At 41.4% G+C, this 16,359-nt stretch overlaps 1 protein-coding gene across 1 annotated transcript; it reads left to right on the top strand.

The window, feature by feature from the left end:
- Positions 1–1,039: 1,039 nt before the first annotated feature.
- Positions 1,040–2,956, top strand: LOC105162782 (uncharacterized). The gene has a single exon (XM_011080903.1). The coding sequence runs from the start codon at positions 1,040–1,042 to the stop codon at positions 2,954–2,956; it is 1,917 nt and encodes a 638-aa protein (XP_011079205.1).
- The last annotated feature ends 13,403 nt before the right edge of the window (positions 2,957–16,359 follow it).

The raw sequence follows: 16,359 nt of genomic DNA, 5'->3' as shown, positions 1-16,359 counted from the left end.
TGTGGGTTGATTGGCTAGGTGTCGAATCGATTGAATTGACTCACGAGAATCATCATATGGAAGCCCTAGAGGCTTGATTGTTATAACTCAAATTCCCGGCTCCAATAGTACGGGAGTAGTCCTTAGATTTGAGGAATCATGGCAGTCGCATGCATACGATGATTGTATCTTTGGTTTATGCGAGAGGTGACTATATCACAGACACGATCATCATAAGCCTTATCCAATACGATCGGAGTATGTAGTGAGGACGGTGAGTTCCAACAAGATGATCCGTCCCCTGTCAGAATATGACAGAGTTATTGAAAGAATCGGTATGGCCGGTAACAGGGCGAAAGTGTGAAATAAAGAATTATTTAAAACGAATCAAAGGGGTGTTCCCTTTGAAATTCCCGAAAGCATAATAATAAATAAATAAACATACTAGACAAGTGGTTAGAGGATGAAACAAAAAGCATAGAAACAAAACATGAAACTTTACCTTTTGTTTCTATCGTTAAACAACAACGTGCATTGTTCCCTTTATGTTCTCCCGTTCACTTTAGAATTTAAATTAGAACCCCTTTAATTTGACCACATGACACTAAGGAAGTGATTGGGGTAAATTACTCTCCCACATGAAAGGGGGTAAAATCCCACTAATTATTCCCTAGGAGAAATTTATGGATGCTACGATCATGGGATTATCCAATTAAGCTATAAATTGGGGTGCGAAAATAAAGCAAGAATGCCATATATCCGCACTTACCCAGTTCTACGCATGGACGGGGATCATACATAAAGTAGGCAAAAGGCTCTTAACTGGGTAACGTTCATTTTTCTTAAGAACTAAATTATTCATCATATCCTTCTCAGGCAAATTATACTGACTTGAGCGTCGGAGAGCCTTCGTCGGGAAACCTCCCGACTGGCTTAACCCGTCTTTTGTGTTCTCAGGAGTTGTCTCGAAGCTCGAATCGGGGATCGAAGTCACATATTGCGACCTAGTCTTGAAGAGAAGGCTTTTGGACAGTTCATTTGGCGCCGTCTGTGGGAAACAATGGTTTTGGAGAACATGGAAGGCGAATCAGGCAGAAATATCCTGGGATTGGATACAACAATGGGGACTACAGACCCCATCATTCAGTTGACGAAGCTGGAGCTACAGCAATTGATGGAAGAAGCAGGAAGGAAAGCTATCGTGGCATACAAACGAAGGACCACCACACCCGTTGAAAGAGGTGGTACGCGGAGGAAACTATTCGAGGAAAGAGAGCCAGAAAAGACACTGGGAACAGGCAGAAAGGATCAGAACAAACGCCTACCCTCGGAGGTGGGTTCGAGTAGTAGAGAGAAGAGCCAAGCTAGGGGACCTGCGATCTCGCGTGCGGAGGTCGAAAGTGTATCGAGGCAGATCGTCAATCTGGGGAGGCAAATTGACGAACTAAAAAAAAGGGGAGAGATCGTGTCTCAACATAGAAACTCGCCATTCTGCAACCAAATTCTAACAGAGACCGTACCACCGAACTTCAGGATGCCAGATCTCACTAAATATGATGGAACAAAAGATCCATTAGAACATTTAGCGGCATTTGATATGGTGATGAACCTTTATGGACAACCAGGCCCAATTAATGCTAAATTATTTGTTACCACTCTGACAGGTAAAGCCCAGGAATGGTTCGTCACTCTACCGCCGGGGAGCATCGAGTCACACGAGCAGCTCACGCAAAAATTTGCTTTCCACTTTGCCAGCAAACGGAAGCAGAAAAGGTCTGCTACCCACCTATTCACCATCAGACAACAAGACAATGAAGCACTAAAAAGTTTCATGGGACGTTTCAACAATGGGACGCTGGAAGTGCCGAATTTAAGAATCGACATGATGGTAAGCATCCTGATCCATGGGCTGAAAAAGGGAGCATTTGCATCTGCATTAGCGCGCGACCCCCCGTCGGATATCGAGCAACTCATGAACATGGCCCAGAAGTACATAGACGAAGAAGAAATGAATGCCTTGAAGGATGGCGAATGGAGATCCGATGAGGGAAGAGGTCGCAGGATTTATGATAAGGAGGATCGACGATCGAGGCACGAACGGAACAGAGAACAATACCAGCGTAAATACCAAAAATATACACCCCTCAACACAACGAGGGCGAAGGCACTGCTTATGCTAGAAAGAAAAGACGTGCTCAGATGGCCAAAACCCACAAGGGCAACCCCAGCTAGAAAAAATTCACATAAGTATTGCAGATTCCACCGGGAACGAGGCCACGATACTGACGAATGTTACCAACTTAAAGACGAAATAGAGCATCTCATCCGCCAGGGATACTTCAAGGATCTGATAGCAAGAAATTATCAGGATGAAAGTCGCAAAAGCAGATCGCGGAGCCGAGAAAGGCGAGCAGGAAACGGTATGGGTGCAGGGCATAATGCTCGCGAAGACGCCCCTGTGAAAGGGGTTATTCACTCGATAGCTGGAGGACCTGACGAAGGATACTCAAAGCGAGCAAGGAAGAAGATCGAACGAAGGATGGCTATGATCACCGATCGACAGATCATGAACGTATCACCAGAAGTGGACATTACCTTCGGGGCTCAAGACTTGAAAGAAAAGATGGGAGACGACAACGACCCAATGGTAATCAAAATGGACATCGCCAACTTCACGGTCCATAAAGTTCTGGTGGACAATGGGAGCTCAGCAGATATTATCCTCCGAGAAGTATTGACCAAAATGGGCCTAGGTGATACCAGACTAGGCCCCGTGAGGTCACCACTGGTCGGCTTCGGAGGAGGCGAAGTGGATTCATTGGGAACAATCGAGTTACCCGTTTCCATTGGTGACGAACCGAGGAGGAGAACACTAATGGTAAAATTTCTCGTGGTTGAAACTCCTTTCGCTTATAATGTTATCTTGGGTAGACCAGGTTTAAACACTAATGGGCCATCGTATCTACCTACCACCTGAGGATGAAGTTTCCCACCCCTGCCGGAATAGGAGAGGTTGCCTGCGACCAGAAGGAGGCTCGACGATGCTATAATCTTTCCATGAAGAAAGAGACTGTGGATAGGAAAAGGAAATTTGAAGAATCACTAGTGAACAAGAGTGAGGAGAGAATAACACCTATCAATGAACACAAAGAGATCGAGCTAGTTCCAGGGGATGCGTCGAAAACTACGAAAATAGGTTCAAAGTTGGAAAGAGGACTCGAAACAATGATGATTACCTTTTTGCGCAGCAACCTTGACATGTTCGCATGGAGCCCGTCAGATTTCAAAGGAATCAACCCAGAAATCATCGTACATCGGCTGAACATAAACCCCAGCGCCCGACCGGTTCAGCAGAAGAAGAGAGCATTTGGGATCGAAAAGAACCGTATCATCCAAGCAGAGGTAGATAAACTACTGGGAGCTGGGTACATATCTGAAGTCCATTATACGGAATGGTTATCGAACGTAGTAGTCGTACCGAAGGCATCTGGGAAATGGAGGATGTGCACCGACTTCACGGACTTGAATAAAACATGCCCAAAAGACCCATACCCGTTGCCCAGGATAGACCAATTAGTTGACGCAACAGCAGGATTTGAATTGTTTTCGATGATGGACGCGTATCAGGGCTACCACCAAATCCATATGGCAAAAGAGGATCGCATCAAAACGTCGTTCGTAACTGAGCAAGGTATATTCTGTTATAACGTAATGCCGTTTGGTCTAAAAAATGCAGGTGCGACATACCAAAGGCTCGTGAATAAAATGTTCGAAAAACAAATTGGGTCAACAATGGAGGTCTATGTCGACGACATGATGGTCAAAAGTCAGCGACCGGAAATGCACATGCGCGATCTCGGTACAGCTTTTGCTATAATGAGGGCGTATGGAATGAAACTCAACCCCACAAAATGCACCTTTGGAGTTGGAGGAGGGAAGTTCTTAGGCTACATGGTGAGTAGTCGAGGAATTGAAGCGATCCTGAAAAGATTGCAGCGATCCTCGGGCTAAAGTCGCCAAGCTCGATAAAAGACGTCCAGAAGTTAACTGGTAAGATCGCATCCCTCAGTAGATTTATTTCTAAATCCGCAGATAGGAATTTACCTTTCTTTAAAGTATTGAGAAAACCAAAAAACTTTGAATGGACGGATGAATGCGAGCAAGCGTTCAACCAACTCAAGGATTACCTGAGAAAACCGCCATTGTTGGTGAATCCTCGAGTGGAGGATACTTTGTTTTTATATCTGGCTGTATCCGAGCACGCAGTAAGTTCGGCCCTGGTAAGGGAAGAGAACAAGATCCAGAATCCAGTCTACTACGTCAGCAAGATGTTGCAAGGGGCCGAATTAAGATACAGCATGATCGAAAAATTGGTCCTCGCGTTAGTTGTTACAGCACGAAGATTGAGGCCATATTTTCAGTCGCATAAAATCGTAGTATTGACGAACCAACCACTCAAGAACATTCTATCTCGACCAGAGGTTTCGGGTCGCTTGGTGAAGTGGGCGATAGAGTTGGGGGAACATGACATTGATTACCAGGCTAGGACTTCTGAAAAAGGCCAGATCCTGGCAGATTTTGTGATCGAAATGTCAAACGAGAACGCACCGAAGAATGAATCATGGATGCTACACGTGGATGGATCGTCGAACGCTAGTAATGGCGGTGCCGAAATTCTGATACAAGGACCCAAAGGGATAGAGATAGAGGTAGCTGCGAGATTGTCGTTCCAAGCAACTAACAATGAGGCGGAGTATGAAGCGTTGATCCTGGGGTTAGAACTAGCCCACGAGGTGGGAGCAAGAAACTTAGAAGTATACACGGATTCCCAATTGGTGGCAATGCAGGTCGAAGGGCGTTATGAAGCAAAAGAGCGAACCATGACCTTGTACCTCAAGAAAACTAAATCATGGATGGAAAGATTCGAGAAATGTACTGTCCAGCAGATACCAAGAGAAGAAAATGACAGAGCGGACTCTCTATCCAAATTTGGAGCGTTATTGTCCGGTGTAAAAAGTCGCAGTATCACAATAATGATAAAGGAGAAACCGGCTATCTTCGAGACGATAGATATAAAGGCCGTAAAACAACCCTGTACGTGGAAGGATGAACTGATGACGTTTCTTAGCAAAGGAATCTTGCCGGAGAGCCCAGCGCGTGCGAGAAGTATAAAGCTGAAAGCAACAAGGTTCACTATGATCGAGTCAGAACTGTATAAAAGAACGCACGAGGGACCACTTCTCAAATGTTTAAACCATGAGCAGGCAGAATATGTCTTGAGAGAAATTCACGAAGGCAGTTGCGGAAACCATTCGGGGGCAAGGTCGCTGGCACTGAAGGTCACCAGGCAAGGGTACTTCTGGCCCACCTTGATGAAAGATGCGAAGGCACTAGTGCGGAAATGTGAGAGCTGCCAAAAGTTTTCTTCCCGTATACTCGTCCCTGCCACGCCCCTAGAACCAGTGCAGATCTCATGTCCATTCGATCAGTGGGGGATCGATATATTAGGACCCCTACCTCCCACCAAGGCACAGAAAAAATTTATAATACTCGCGGTCGAGTATTTCTCGAAATGGGTCGAAGCCGAAGCGGTGGCTAGGATATCAGAGAAAGAGATGATTAACTTCATTTGAAAAAATATTATCTGTCGGTTTGGAATTCCTAGGATACTAATTTCGGATAACGGCACACAATTTCAGGGTAAGGAAATCACGAATTGGTTGAAAGAGTTAAAAATCCAGCAGAATTTCACATCGGTCGGTCATCCTCAGTCGAACGTGCAAACGGAGGTGACCAACAGAACTGTCATGCAATACTTAAAAACCAGGATCAAGTCGAAGGGATCATGGGACGAAGAACTTCCAGGTGTCCTGTGGGCATATAGGACGACCCCGAGGTCGTCTACAGGTGAGACCCCTTTTTGTTTGGTTTACGGTTCTGAAGCTATCATTCCTGCAGAAATCGGCGAGGAGACTCAAAGGATCGCGCAATACGACCCGGGTGAGAACGACCAGGCGAGGGCTTTCGACTTAACCATAGTAGAAGAAAAAAGAGACGCAGCATACGCTAAAATACTCCACCACAAAACCTTGATGATGAGGCAGTACAACAAAAGGTTGCGACCGAGAGAACTCCAAATAGGTGATTTGGTCCTTAAGAAAGTGGAAGTCTCAAAACATGTAGGAAAGCTCGATCCTGAATGGGAAGGACCGTTCAAGGTAATCGAAATCCGAAGAAAGGGGTCATATGTTCTACAAGACACCAATGGTCGGAATCTTCCTCGACCTTGGAATATTCGAAATTTGAGGAAATTTTACGCCTGAAAAAGGCCAAGTTGCAGGAGCCAGAGAAAAGCCGTGCAAAGATGCAGCAGAATAAATTATGGATGCCTGAAAAAGGCTAAATAATGTAATAGCTTAGTGCGATCGCGTCGGTTACCTGAAAAAGGTTAAATAAAACCTATGATTGTAGGCATATAATCGTGTTTACTTAAATGATCGTCTATTTTCGATCGCACCGGTTACCTGAAAAAGGTTAAATAAAACTTAGGATCGTAGGAATACGATCATGTTTACTTCCAAAACAAGTCGAATAACAAAGCGCAATTATCGAAAGCAACATGTATTAAGACCTGAAAGGCCATGGGTTCCACAATTACAAATGAAGCTCGAATATGCAAAACGAGTCTGAAATTTTACATGTTCTCGATTTCATTCAATAAAACAGCAAATTCGTCCTCACCGACAGGGGGATCATCTTCCTCAGGGAAGGGTTGCATATTTCCATCTACACCCGGATCTAGCTTGGACAAATCAAAATTAGGGACATATCCATGTAAAGTTGATACCTGAGCCTTACATCGCTCAAAATCTTGTACAAGATAGTCTGCTGCTCTGATCTCTAAAGCAGTGTCGAAGGCAGGAGCTTTGAGGAAATCGCGAGCGCCCTGAATACGGGCCTCACGAAGGCGAGTCGCAAAATCATCCGAGTTCAAAAAGTCTTCGCGACCTTCTACCTTGCCAGCCGATCGACCAGCCGCAAAACCTGCCTCTCGACCTAGCTCAGTAGCTTTCGATATTTCAGAAGCCATCTTCTCCTCTAACTCCTTAACTCGGGATTCCAAGATCGCACGTTGAGTTTCCGAGCTCTCCGCCCGAGCTGTAACTTCACCGAGTTTAGTCCGCATATCAGCGTTCGCACGTTCAGACGCAAGCTGGTTTCGTCGGAACCCAGCACACTTTAAAGAGATGCTACGGACAAAGTTGGCAGTCTGAAAAAGAAAAATACGAATTAGGGGAAAGCCAGTAGGAAGACGGGCAATAACGAAATAATACCTGAATGAGAGAATGAGCAGCATGTTCCTCCAATCGGGTAAAAGGGCTCTGAATCAAAGCTGCTTGATCGAAAGGCAGGCAGGTCGCGTTATATAGTTCCCATGATTCTTGACCAGAGTGGGACCCCAGCACCGAGCTATTAGGTGATACATTCCAGTCAGGGACAAATTTCTCCCCAACACGCGCGGCCATAGGATGATTGGGAGCCCTGAGATCCTCGCGGGCCTTACGCCAGCATTCCGAAATATCGCTTAGCATTTCTAAGCCTCTACGATCACCAGGAGCAGCGGATACTGACGAACTCGCGACCAGAGGTTGAGTACGAGCCCTTGTGTTGGATCCCATGGGGCTCTTGTCCCTTCGCCGTCGGCGAGTAATCAGACCACCCGGTTCGGATTCGTCCGTGCGAGAGCGGTCGGGCGACCCAGACCCCGGTTGAGCAGCTCGAAGGCGTGTGCGCGATCGGATATCTTCACTTCCTACCTCGATCGGAGGGCTCCTAGGTCTCGAACTCTCCGGTATCATAGGATCCTCGACCGGACGAGATGTCGCGGATGAAGGCGCAGCCGGTGTAACCACTGCTGCATTCGATTGAGCTCGGATAGCTCGAATCCGTTTAGTGAGGCGAGCCTGGCCAACCATGTCGTCTACAGTTCAAAGAAGGAGGAGGGTTAGTAAATTCTACGACCTTCAAAAATTTGAAGCAAAAGAGAAATCTTTCACCTAAAGAGCCCTCAACCGGAATAGGAGCAGGAGAAAGATGCGCGAGTCGGAGGACTTCCTCCATCAAGATTTTCTTCGGGTCGTATCGGTAAGAGGAGAGACTCCTAATTAGATCATCTTCTAACCCTCCCCCTTCGACCACGGGCTTGGGCTTCTCTAACACCCAATCACAGCAAAAGGGCCACCCTCGACCAGGTGGAGGTCGAACAAAAATGAACCTTTTTTTCCAAGGACCTACATTGGAGGTAAGGGGGGCTAGAAACCTACATTCTTTACGAGCGGACAAATAGAAAAAACCACTATCTGCTGATCTCGCTGATGCAGTGAAGGAATACAAAGACCAGAAATTGTCGAAACTGGGCTCGTAACGGTGAACCCTCATTATGATGATGAAAATGATTATATGGCGGATCGAATTTGGCGAAAGTTGCATAGGGCACAATTCTAGACGCCTAAGGATTTGGGAAACATAAGGGGCACGAGGCAACCTCAAACCTGCATCAAAATGGTTTAGAGACAGAGAACAAAAACCCCGAGGCGGGCGATGCATACGATCGGTAGGGGCAGGGATAACGATCTCGAAACTCGGAGGAATATGATATTTTTCACGTATCAGATGAACCTGCTGTCTAACCGTACTGACTATATTCTCCCAAGGTTTAAACTCAGAAGCAGCATCGGGGGTACCATCAGAGCCCGACACAGCGCGAGGGGGGTTACGCGATACACGCCTTAACCTAACCCTAGACGGACCCTCATTGGGCGTATCGGACTCGATCCTACGGGAAATGGGGGGAGGAGAAGAATGAGAACCAGAATCAAAACTTGAGGAAGGCATTGTACCTGGAGAAGCAGGAGGTCGATGTCTGAATAATCGAGGGTAAGCAGGAGCAATGACTTGAGGAAGAAGATGCCGGTAAAAACCCCATTTGAAATATGTATCGATATATATGGGGAAAAGTGAGTTTCAAATTCAAAACTAGCCACACATTGAGCGACATGTGGCATCAGGTACCCGAAGAGGCACAACATCCCTGACACGTGGCTCACCATATCCGAGGTCATTAATGCCCACGAAATTGTTCGAGTTCTACACGCAACTTAATATCGCGTCCAGAACTCCGGGGACTGATGATTGGGGTAAATTACTCTCCCACATGAAAGGGGGTAAAATCCCACTAATTATTCCCTAGGAGAAATTTATGGATGCTACGATCATGGGATTATCCAATTAAGCTATAAATTGGGGTGCGAAAATAAAGCAAGAATGCCATATATCCGCACTTACCCAGTTCTACGCATGGACGGGGATCATACATAAAGTAGGCAAAAGGCTCTTAACCGGGTAACGTTCATTTTTCTTAAGAACTAAATTATTCATCATATCCTTCTCAGGCAAATTATACTGACTTGAGCGTCGGAGAGCCTTCGTCGGGAAACCTCCCGACTGGCTTAACCCGTCTTTTGTGTTCTCAGGAGTTGTCTCGAAGCTCGAATCGGGGATCACAGTCACATATTGCGACCTAGTCTCGAAGAGAAGGCTTTTGGACAGTTCAGGAAGAGATATAATTCTTTTTCTATTGCTAGATAGAACGAAGAACAAGAAGAAAAACAACTCCAAACTAATACTATTGATTAGTGCTTTTGGAATATTTTATGTGTTTAATTGAATCCAATTCAATATAGAACAAAAAGGAGAACATTTTTGGAGAGAAAAGAGAGCAAATTTTCGTGGCTTACCTTGGTTATACATGATATGTTTGCAGGTTTGTATATTATATGCAATTGAATTCAAAATTCAAATAACTACCAAGTTTGCCGTTGGGGCAACCGATACACACATATGCATATAACCTTCAACTATGATGAAATAACCACTCCATTATCTTCATCATGGTGAGGAGTTTCAACTCATTAACTTGCTCGAACCTCCCTCAAATGGGTTTGGACTTCAAGTATGGACCGGGCTTGATTTAATCAAATTAAATTAAGTCCAACCAAAGTCCATTGCACAATAATTAATTAAATTATTTTTACTCCAATTAAGTCCAAAGATTTATTTAATCCAATTAAATTAATCTAACCCCAAACTGTAATTAATTGATCCAATCAATTAATTAAGCCAAACCAAATAAATTAATCCAATTAATTTAAAGGTGTTAAGCCCAAAATTAATTAATTCAATTAATTAATTCTTGATCCATCAATCAAATAGATTATTAAATAAATGATCCAATCATTTATATATTTTTCTTGAATTAATTTAATCCAATTAAATTAATTCGTTTCTTCTCGAATTAATTTCAAATTAATTCCACCAATTCCATAGTGATTTCTACATGACTCTTTAGGTTCACCCTCAACTAAACTTGAGAATCGTGTCCAACACAAATAATTAATTAAATCTAATTTAATTAATTTTCAATTAATCTTTAATCAGAAATACCCATCACGATGGGTGGTCGTCTAACAACGGTCCATGGCATTACAGGCTAAGTGAATATTGGCGTGAATATTTAGGCTCTCGAGTTCCATACAAGGTACGTTCCTTCCATCTACCATCTCCCAGTCTTATTTTAGGGCATGAAATTGGAAGTTGGTTCCCATTCTGGACCAGGCAACTATGCTGAATATTTGAGATGCGTTTACTCTATTGATCGACAAAGAAAACCATTTTCTACTCAACCAGTTGTTATGACAATAAACTTAGAGAGTCTGAACCATCTCAGAGTGGATAGGGGATATATCCATCATATACTGATAGGGGATGGATTCTATCTTGAAGTCCACCATCCTCCATACATAATCCGACTACACTGGATAAGGCTTATAATGACCACATTAAAGACAAAGTCATCCATCAGATCCAAGATATAGCCATCATATGCATGTGACTCCCATGATTCCTCAAGTCCAAGGACTAATCCCATACTATCGGAGCCGAGAATACTAGTCCGACCAAGCCTCCAAGGCCTCCATATGACAATTTTCGTGAGTCAATTCAATCAATTAACAACCTTGTAAATCAATTCATTAAAATTGCAAAAACATCCCAAGTCCTTCGCCGATGAAACACGACGCTCATCCAATGAATGCCATACTTAGTGCAAGTCTCTATAGGAATCTCAATGCCAAGTCTGGAGGTCTTCGACTTGGAACGTTTTAGACCAACCCTCAGAAGTTGGTTTCATAGTTGCCATCCGATGTGCAACCTAACTACATGGGTTATTCAATTGATTTGTGGGCATTTATTGTGACGTTAAAATACCGTTCAACGTAAATAGTAAGCACAACAAACACATGGTGCGACAGATGAATGCTTACTACATTATCAAAATAATATCATATTTATAAAGTTTGCTAAATGGTTCCCAAAACCGCCAGTCGAATTGGCTTTTTGGTCACCATATCTCCTATGAACTTGAAGATGTGTTAACGCTCTATAAAACTTGTGGCCACAGTCGTTGATCGAATAGGAAAAAGAGGCTCCTTGTCTAGCAATTTGGCGTGACGAGATGTCAAGTACTAAGCATAGACGTCTAGTCCAGGATGGGAACCGATACCCAATTTCATGCCCTAGACTAAGGATGGGAAATGGTACAAGGAAGGACCGTACCCGTATGGACTCGAGAGCCTTAAAGTTCACATGAATATTTTCCTAGTCTCTAGTGCCATGGACTGTTGTTAGACGGTCACCCATGTTGATGGGCTTTCTTGATCAACGGTTGATCGAAAATTATTGATTAAATTAGATTTAATTAATAATAATATTCGACACTAGCCCAAGTCTAGCTGAAAGGTGAACCTAAAGAGTCACACACAAATCTCCAAGAAGGGACGAGGAATTAATTGAGAATTAAGTCCATAAGTAATTGGATTACTTATAAATGAGAGCAATCCATTGGATAGAGGAGACCAAGAATAAATTAATAGGATTAATTTATATTTGGGCTTATCTTTATTATTTAATAAATTGAACTTATTAGTTAATAAAGGCTTATTGAGGTCATATATTAATTGGATTAAATATATGATGGGCTTAATTATATGAGATTTAATTAAATTCAATTTAATCAAAATTATTTGGCCCTTATATTTTAGTTTAAAATAAAATCAGCCAAGCCATAATTAAGTTGATGGAAATTCTAGGAGAAGGAAATTATTGACTAACAACTTCACTTTTGGAAAGTGCCATGTTAGTCATCCTTTATTTGGATTAAAGAATTTATTACCTTATGGATTGTAGAATGAACCTAGACACATTCTAATGCATCCATATAAGGTATATATATGTATATTAGTTATTTGAAATGACTAATGAATACATAACATACAAAAATAATTTCCTACCTCTAGAACCTCAAAAAATTTAGCCACCCCTCATTTTCAAACACTTGGTGTGTTTTTCACCATTCTTTTCTAACAAATTGAATTGAGAGATTCCAAATTCCAATATGGTTGGACGCAATTTTAGAAGGCTTGTACATTGAAATATGATGTGAACGGATCAAACAAAGAAGGTTCGATGTAAATCAAGCAAAGAGGTAATTCTTGATTTACAATTTTGTAACTCTCATTTTTATTCTACCATTAGACCCATTTATTGTTGTTATTATTAACTACATCAAATGTCCGAACCTCCAAGAGTACGCCCTTTGGAATTATAATTTTATTGCGTTTTGTTTTAATTCACGTAATTTTATATTAGCGCTTCCGCTTGCGCGTTCCCAGACCGATCCACTCACACTTTTCGGTGCTTTCATATCTGTCTCTGGTAAGGAAGAAATCGAACCTTGATTGGACATGATTTTATCGGTGTTTTACTGAATTAGCTAGCTCATCTAGATGTGGACTTTCGAAAATCATCAAGTTGAGAAAAAATGGTATTTTCTTAAGGTCGTAATCCAGACACCATATTTGATACGAGTTGGCAAACCTGTGTCCTACAAAAGTCTTGAGTATGAGGAATGGTCCTGCATACGTCAAAGGACTAGTGGGAGGCAAATTAGACTCAGAGTCTGATTTATATGGGTTCACTGACCATGTCTAAGTTCTCCAGACGATCAAACAGTTCCAGTTACCTGAAAGGTATGAGTTTCTGAAATTGGACAAAGAGAACTGATGGAGTCCTAACTAGATTTGAACGTCCTGCATCTAGAATACTTGTTTTGACAAGCTCATGAGGTACATGACTTGGTCAAAAACAAGATGGAAGGTTAGTGGGAGCTCAATTGTGTTCCAAGTATTTTAGATGTTAAAAATGTCTCGATAATTTGGAATGATAGAAAGACGTGTTGCAACTCTAAAACACGAATATTGTTCATAAAGTTCTCTATAATAGGAATTGGATTCCTATCTAGGGATAAGCTATCCAAGATTCAGTCATGGTAGACTCATCAAGAGCTTAGATGTTAGACATCCCCTACGTCTTTGTTGTAAGGAGCATGGGAACGTTCTTCGATGCACTGAACTCGATGTTTCTTATGCTTTTTAAGCATAACAACGGATATCAATTGTGCACCGACGAGGCAACAGAAAGCTGTTGAAGGGCTATCTTCAATACTTGAATAAGGATTAAAGAAGAGCTCCTGACGCACATTATCTAGAAGGCTATAGCGATAGTAGCTTCCAACATTATATGAATAATATTTAATCTCAAAGGAAGCATACATTCAAGCATTAATGATGATATGGTAATATTTGAAAGCTACAAAGAGGAATACTATAAGGAACTTCATCAGGAAAAATTGAATATATGTCAACTTTAAAAGTTATATTAGAAAATGGGTAGGATTGAAAAATGAGACACGATCGTTGGGTATGCTACCTAGCATAGCCACGTTAGTTGTCACTTTGGAGGATGACAACTAGGCTATGGCACAAGATAAAAGGCCCAAGATCTGATTACAGATCCAAAAAAAATCATAGACACCATCATCTGCTTGGAGCGACAGGAAGATATGACGTGTGGTTGGACAACATGACATCGGTAGAAACTATAATAGACCCATAAGACCTAGCCGGTATTGCAGATTCCTTATAATCAGATTAATCTGAAAACATGAGTAATTGGATTTAAGGTCAAGTGGGAGATTGTTAGTATAGGTGACCAAAAGTCAATTAGATTGGCGGTTTTGAAAACCATTCAAGTAATTTTTATTTAAGCAATATTGTCCCGATGAATATGGTAAGTATTCACCTTTAGCGCATGCGTCTGTTGTGCTTGCCAAATTATGTTAAGCATTGCTTTGACGTCACAATAGATGTCCACGTACAATTTAATAACCCATGTAGTTGGGCTACACATTGGATAACAGCTATGAAACCAACTTCTAAGGGTTGAACTGCAACGTTTCAAATCGAGGGCCTCGAGATTGGGCATCAAGAGTCCTATTGAGATTGCACTAAGTATTGCATTCATTGGATGAGTGTCGCGTTTCATCAGCAACAGATGTTGGACGTCCATACAATTTCAGTAGGTTAGTTGACTAGGTGGTCAACCAACTGAGCTGAGTCACAGGTGTTGTCATATGGAAGCCTTGGAAGCTTGGTCAGGATGAGAACCAACACCTAATTCCATGCCTTAGACTAAGGCCTCGAGACGGTAGACAGAAGGACTGTACCCATATGGATTCGAGAGCCTAAATGTTCACACGGTAATTCTACTAGTCTCTAGTGCTGTCGGCCGTTGCTAGACAACCACCAATGGTGATGGGCTTTCTTGATTAAAGGTTAATCAAGAATTATTAATTAAATTAGATTTAATTAATAATAGTGTTAGACATTAGCCCAAGTCTAGCAGAAAGATGAACCTAAAAGTCACACACAAATCACTGAAAGGAACAAGGAACTAATTTGGAATTAATTCCACAATGAATTAGATTACTTACAAAGAAAGATCCATTGAATGGAAAATGCCCAAGAATAAATTAGTTGCATTAATTTATATTGAGTTTGTCCTTATTATTTAATAAGTTGGATCTTATTAATTAATAAGAATAATTTGGCCTTATGTATTTAATTAGATTAAATACAAATTGGCTCAATTAAATGGATTTTATTAAATTAGATTTAAATAAAAATTAATTGGGCTTGTATTTTTAATGATAAAATCGGCCAAGCCCATTATTTGTGAGCCCATGAAAAATTCCATGGAAGGAAATAAATGACTAGCAAATTACAATTTTGGAAAGTGCAATTCTAGCCATTTTAGGGGATCTCTTTATTTGGAACAAAGTGAATTATATACCTTGTAGATAATAGAATGTATTTAAAAGTATTCTTAATTATCAACACAATATACATATATATATATATATATATATATGAAATATAATTATTTGAAAAATAATTATGATCATTACAAAAAAAAAAAACAAAAAAATCGGCCTCTCTTCCACCATTGCTCTCGGGTGCTCCACTCTCTCAATGCACTTGGTGCATTTTTTTCTCTTCTTCTCTTCTAGCAAAGAGGATGTAGTAATCTCAACTCCGGTGTGGTTGTGGATGAATTAAAGGCTGCTATGTTGGAGCCTCAAGTGAAGAGCATTTCAAGCGATTCTGAAAAACGAACGTATCATTTTTTACTATCTTTATGTTTGATTTTATGATTTTCCATCAGCCCCAAGTTTGTTTATTTTATGGTACACCGAACGTTCGAAAATTTCAAGGATACACCCCTTGAATTCGTTTAATTTTTGCGTCTAATTTTATTTGTTTATGCATTTTTTATTTTATCACTTTCGCTAGCGCGTTCTCGAGCTGTACACGCGATCCTTCAATAAGATAGTAATTTTTTTTGTCCTCCATAAATAATTAGTTTTATTTTATAAAAGGAAATCAACAAATGTATTAGAAAAAAGGGTAAATTTTGTTAGAAGACATAATAGCTGTGATTTTAAACATGATTCAAGTTTCTCTTATATAAATAGTATAACCATATAAAAGATAGCAGAAGGAAAAAAGAAAATAAAAAATATATTAATTACCTTTTTTTTTTTTTTTTGGTAAAAGTAAGTTTCATTAAGTAAAGTTGGTACAGTACAACAATGTGGTCCCCAAATGGTTTATCCCTCGACAGGCCAAGGGATTCGCCATAATCGAAATAAAGCACGTGTACTGACTGATCTAGATATTGTGATGCTATGGATTCGCTGTCTAATGTCCTCAATGATCAGTAATGCTTTGGTAGTAGGCGTCCTCTCGGTGTGATCGAATCGTCTCAGGTTTCTTTCCTTCCAAATGTGGTGTACACATGATGCAAGTAGTGCTCTATAAGACATGTTGATGATGTGTTTACCCCTCCATCTCCGTGATGCCCATG

This window comes from Sesamum indicum, linkage group LG13 (genome assembly GCF_026168435.1).
Source record: "Sesamum indicum cultivar Baizhima isolate 11 linkage group LG13, ASM2616843v1, whole genome shotgun sequence".
Classification (NCBI taxonomy): domain Eukaryota; kingdom Viridiplantae; phylum Streptophyta; class Magnoliopsida; order Lamiales; family Pedaliaceae; genus Sesamum; species Sesamum indicum.
Note: the sequence above shows the minus strand (reverse complement) of the source record. Positions and strands in the feature narration are given on the sequence as shown.